This window comes from Ostreococcus tauri (genome assembly GCF_000214015.3).
Source record: "Ostreococcus tauri WGS project CAID00000000 data, contig chromosome 01, whole genome shotgun sequence".
NCBI lineage: Eukaryota > Viridiplantae > Chlorophyta > Mamiellophyceae > Mamiellales > Bathycoccaceae > Ostreococcus > Ostreococcus tauri.
Window position 1 is genome coordinate 770208 of NC_014426.2, and position 5233 is coordinate 775440.

The 5233-nt window shown below is 63.1% G+C and overlaps 5 protein-coding genes across 5 annotated transcripts; 4 read left to right on the forward strand and 1 right to left on the reverse strand.

Moving 5' to 3' along the window:
* Positions 1-242: 242 nt before the first annotated feature.
* Positions 243-1811, forward strand: OT_ostta01g04720 (Exostosin-like; the record flags this gene model as incomplete). The annotated part of the gene is made up of 1 exon (XM_003074483.2): positions 243-1811. One exon carries the CDS (start codon positions 243-245, stop codon positions 1809-1811), a length of 1569 nt encoding a protein of 522 aa, XP_003074530.2.
* Positions 1812-2068: 257 nt separating this feature from the next.
* OT_ostta01g04730 (Mitochondrial inner membrane translocase subunit Tim17/Tim22/Tim23/peroxisomal protein PMP24) lies at positions 2069-2521 on the forward strand (the record flags this gene model as incomplete). The annotated part of the gene is made up of 1 exon (XM_003074484.1): positions 2069-2521. The coding sequence occupies one exon, from the start codon at positions 2069-2071 to the stop codon at positions 2519-2521; it is 453 nt and encodes a 150-aa protein (XP_003074531.1).
* Positions 2522-2702: 181 nt separating this feature from the next.
* OT_ostta01g04740 (Helix-hairpin-helix motif, class 2) lies at positions 2703-3689 on the forward strand (the record flags this gene model as incomplete). The annotated part of the gene is made up of 1 exon (XM_003074485.2): positions 2703-3689. The coding sequence occupies one exon, from the start codon at positions 2703-2705 to the stop codon at positions 3687-3689; it is 987 nt and encodes a 328-aa protein (XP_003074532.2).
* A 13-nt stretch (positions 3690-3702) lies between these two features.
* On the forward strand, positions 3703-4518 carry OT_ostta01g04750 (unnamed product; the record flags this gene model as incomplete). Its single annotated transcript, XM_022985425.1, has 1 exon — positions 3703-4518. The coding sequence occupies one exon, from the start codon at positions 3703-3705 to the stop codon at positions 4516-4518; it is 816 nt and encodes a 271-aa protein (XP_022838303.1).
* A 92-nt stretch (positions 4519-4610) lies between these two features.
* OT_ostta01g04760 (unnamed product) lies at positions 4611-5233 on the reverse strand (the record flags this gene model as incomplete). Its single annotated transcript, XM_022985426.1, has 1 exon — positions 4611-5233. A coding segment is annotated over one exon (623 nt), but the record flags the coding sequence as incomplete, so codon positions are not given.

The window sequence follows — 5233 nt, forward strand, 5'->3', positions numbered from 1 at the left end:
CCGCCCCCCGCGCCGCGTCCTCGCGCTCGCGGTCGTCGTCGCCGAACGCGGACCACGGGTCGGACATGTCCGGCGCGTCGACGCCGCCGTCGAGCGCCGTCGACCGTCGTCGACGTCGAGCGCGTCGCGGTGGTCGGACGTCGCGTGTCGAGTCCGTCGCGTGGTGACTCATGGCTCAAGACTCATGACTCAAGGTGGCGGCACGCGTCGCCGCGCGTCGCCGCGTGGGCGCGGCGCGCGCGATGCATCGCCGACGACGCGTCGACGACGGCGGTGACGTCGAAGCCGCGGTCGAGCGCCGCGCGTCGAGCGCGCAGGCGTCTCCGGCGGCGGCACCTTTTCGGCCGAGCAAAACGGTGATTACTTTCGCGATGACGACGGCGTTGGTGACGTTCGCGTGCGTGAAGAATGACGTGTACGCGAAGATGCGGCATCCAGAATTTTACAAGACGGTCGATGCCGCTCGCGGCACCGCGCGTTGGGTCATCGAGGAACGCGTGAGCGCGTGGAACGGCGTCGGCGCGCACGCGGCGGAGTTTCCCGACGAGTTTGGTTTGAGGCGGGTGCGAAGTATGTGCGACGACATCGCGCGAGGCTCGCTCGGCGCCGCGTATTGGCCTTTGAACGTGAACTCGTCTGGATTTTCGGATTCGCGCGCGCTTTGCGAAGCGCTCGACGATTTACCGGGCGCGTTACGGTTGCACACGTTGAAAACGCCGAGCGTCATGCGGCTCAAGTACGCCTTCGCAGCGAAAATACCGACGTTTAATCGCGGTTACGGCGTCGAGACTTACCTATCTCGAGAGATTGCTCGAGGTCCATTCGCGGCGCGGTCGTACAAGGACGCGACGGCGCTCTTCATCCCTGTCAGACCGTACCTACAGCGACTGCTCACGGTTGAAGCGTACGTCATGAGGGACCCGATTAAAGGGACGAACAACAACGCCGCGGTTCGTCAAGCGATTCGAGATAGACTATCTCGCGACATTGAGCGCGTGAAAGCGATGAACACCCAGGCGTGGACGTCCAAACACAAGTGCGCGCGCGTCGTCATTACAAATATAGACATTGGACTCTCGGCGTTTGATTCGTCCGATGATGAAGTCCGACACGGTGCCGTCGTGCTAACTGGCAACTCCGAATTGCCGATACAAAATCCAGAAGACGCCAAAGACGACCAGGCGAAACTGAGAAGAGCGAACGCCGTGCAAGCTGGTTTTGATCCAGATCGTGACGTCGCGATTTGGTTCGGGATGTCGAGTCATCTACCTCGCGAAGTCGTGCGCATGGGCGCGCTCAAATCGACGAACGTAAGAACCATTGAAGTTTCATTTCGAGGATCCATGTATCGGGGAGGCGTGCGACGAGTCGTGTTTCCAACTTTAAAGCAAGCCGGGGCGGGAAGGGGGTGGGACTTGAGTACGAGCGGACAAGACAAGCCGCGAGACTACATGATGTTGCTGTCCAAAAGTAGGTATTGCCTGTACGTGTACGGCGATCGCGCGCACACCGCACGGTTGTACGATATTATCACATTTGGTTGCGTGCCCGTGATTGTTGCGGACGGCTATGATCTACCATTCAGTTGGCTCTTCGATTGGTCGAAATTCAGCGTGAGAGTGCCCGAAGACGACGTAGCGAAGTTGCCAGGAATCCTCGACCAGGCCGATTACGATTCTTTGCGCGGAGAGCTCGTGAAGGTTCATTCATTTTTTCAATACCACGCGCGTGGAAGTGTTTTTGGCGACGCGTTCTGGATTACCATGTTAGGCGTGCGGCGGCAGCTCGCGAAGTGCGCGACAAGCGCGTAGACGACCCGTAGAGGCTCGCGAAGTGCGCGACGAGGACGTAGTCACCCCGCAGAGGCACACGAAGTGTACGACGAGCGCGTAGACACCCTGTAGAGGCACGTTTCGTTTCAACCGCTCTCTGTCCGCGCGCGCCGTCGCGTCCGCCGCGGTGGTCGGGCGTTGGCCCCATCGACGAGTCACGACTCAGAGAGAGTCTCACACCTCCGTGCGATCGCGCGATCGCGTGACATCGCGCCCGCGCGCTCGCCCCGCGCGCGATGGCGGACCCCGGGACGTGCGTCGAGCGCGTCACCGCGGCGTCGATGACCTCCGCGGCGTTCGGTGCGGTGGTCGGGTGCGCGCGCGCGGCGTGGGGGGCGGATGCGCCCGCGGTGGTGCGCGCGCGCGCGCTCCCGGCGGTGACGAAGACGGTGACCGCGCTCGCGGCGAGCGCGGCGCTGTTCGGTGCGATCGGTGGGACGTACGCGGGCGTGACGTGCGCGTCGGAGGAGGCGAGACAGTCGAGAGACGCGTGGAACGGGGCGCTGGGGGGGGCGATGAGCGGCGTCGTGGTAGGTTTGCGAAACGGCTCGCTCGCGCACGCGGCGAGCGCGGGCGCGGCGTTCGCCCTCGCCTCCGTCGCCGTCGACGCGAGCGGTCGGAAGATTTCTTTCGGTGATGAGTGGGAGGACGGGGCGACGCCGAAACGGATCTCGATACCGTACCGATAGCCGCGCGCGCGAACGCGCTTGTAAGACCAACCACCGGACGTACCATGAAATCACGAGTCATGACTCAAGGACGAGTCTCACAACGTGCGTCGTCGTTCAAACCGCGCGCGGGCTGTCGCATCGTTCGACGCGCGCGCGTTCGTTCGCGCGCGCGCGAACGCGGGCGCGACGGCGCGCGTGGATGGGGATCAGTGCCCTCTTACCCGCGCTCAAGTCCATCGAGCGCGCCGCGCACGTGGGTGACGCGTACGGGGGCGCAAAGGTGTGCGTCGATGCCTACGTGTGGCTCCATCGCGGCGCCTACGCGTGCTCCAGGGAGCTGTGTGAGGGCGTGAAGACGACGAAACACGTCGAGTACTTCGTGAACAGGGCTCGTGGGTTGAGGCGAAGCGGCGTGGAGGCGGTGTTCGTGTTCGACGGCGGGCGATTGCCGGGAAAGGCGGCGGAGGAGGCGCAGCGGAGACGAAACAGACGCGAGGCGTTGGATAAGGCGAAGACGCACGCGAGGAACGGGAACGCGAGCGCGGCGAACGAGTGTTACGTTCGAGCGGTAGATGTGACGCCGGAGATGGCGAGGGAGGTGATTGAGGCGCTGGAAAGGGAGGGTTTCGAGTGTTTGACGGCGCCGTACGAGGCGGACGCGCAAATGGCGTATCTGGTGAAGCATGGATTCGTCTCGGCGGTGATCACGGAGGATAGCGATCTCATAGCGCACGGGTGCAAGAGCGTGTTCACGAAGATGAGTCCGGATGGTTCGGGGATCGAGATCCGGTTCGAGGAGTTGGGGAAGAACCGCGGGATGAGTTTCGTCGGTTTCACGCCGCAAATGTTTCTGGAGATGTGCGTGTTGAGCGGATGTGATTACCTCCCTTCGCTCGCGGGCGTCGGGCTGAAGAAGGCGCACAGTTTAATCCGACGGTTCAAGACGTATAACAAGGTCCTCCGTCACATGAAGTTTGAGGGGATATCGGTGCCGAAGGACTACGAGGCGCGCTTTGTGGACGCCTTGATGACCTTCAAATATTCGTGGGTGTACTGTCCAAAGAGACAGAAGTTGGTGAATCTGAACGATCCGGCGGGCGTTTTAGACGAGAAGACGATCGCGGACTTGCCACGACTCATCGGGGGTGTGCCACCCGCCAGAGATCGCGAGAGCGGTGGCGACTAGCCAAGTGCACCCGATGACGTTTGAGGCGTTCGCGAGAGCGACTTCTGGTAAGTGTCCGGGACGAGTCTTTATGCAAGTTCTGCCGGTAACGAGCGCGCCCGCGTTGGATCCAGATCAAATTTGCGACGAGTTTAAGCGTCGGGAAGCACCGGCGGGAACGTCCGAGCCGTCGAAGGAAAGTGCCGCGTTCGCGAGCTTCCTCCGCGAAAAACCGGAGGATGACGCGTACAGTTACAAGGCTGCACTCGTGCACACCGAGACTTCAAAAGCGGCGACAAAAACCATGAACCGATCGTTCTACGCCGCTCTGGATGAGCACGAGAACACGGCGCCGAGCGATAATACCAGGCGACGCCGGAATAGTTTAGACTCGCGCCAAGTCGCAAACGAAGTGCCGACGGTTGTTCCCGATTCGGTCGAGAGACCGACGCCAATGCAGCGTTCTCGACTGCCCAAAGACATCTCCAACGTCGGCGGTCGAATCGTCGCCGAGACGCCAATGGCGCCATCGTCGGTTAAGAGGAGTCCGTATTTCGCGAACGCTCCGTCGACGTCAAAGGCAGTCACGCCCTCGGTTCGGTCCTACGCCGCAATCGCCAAGGACTCCATAGATCGCGTGAAGCGGAGTACCGAGAGTGAGTTCGGTGCGCCTCCGCCGCTGAATAAGCGAACGGAGCGCACGCCTACGAGAACGACGCCGATGCGCGCGGCTAAACAGTCGCGAACGACCACCTCCGCTTCACGACGAAACGGCAAACAGCGCGAGAGCGGTGACAGAAAGTTTTGGCAGATGTCACTCTTCGATACCTTTACGTTCGACGGTAAGTAATATTCGACTCGCGCGGGCAAGGCGCGATGTAACAGATTGTTTCGTTGTTTCTATGAATTACATCCGGCTCCTCTGTGAGGAAAACCAAGCCATCATCGCCTCCTGGCGAACGGGTTAGGAATCCTCCCCGTCCGCGTATCCCTGAGCATCTCCCCCGATCTCGCGTGCTTATCCATCAATCGCGCGCGCAAAAAGTCCACCGCCGCCGTCGGAGGCTCCGCCGTCTCGTCTCCGCGCGCGCCCTCCAACGCGACCACCTCGAATCCATCCCGCTCGTACGTCCGCCGCTTCGCCTCCCGTCGCTCCCTCTTACTCCTCTTCACCCGTTTCTTCCCTCCGACGTGCGCCTCGTACGCGTCGAACGCCCGTCTTTTCTCGCCGCCGCGCCGTCCGTCCCCGAGCGCGCCCGCGACGACGTCCTCCGGAAGCGCCTCGAGATCGTCTTCGTCCGCCCTCGCGTCGTCCGCCGACGCCGTCCACGCCGTCGTCGTCGCCGTTTCCGTCCCATCGTCCCCTCGCGCGCGCGCGTTCGAACGCGCCGCCGGTCGTCGCGTCTTCGCCGCCGCCGCCGCCGCTCGCACCGCCGCGCGCGCGTTCGCCCGCGCCCGCGTCGCCTCCGCGCGTCCGCGCGCCCCGCTCACTTCCTCGGGCGCGTCCGAGTCCGAGCGTTCGTCCTCGCCCGCGAGCGCCGCGCGCGTCGAGCGCGGCGCTCGCG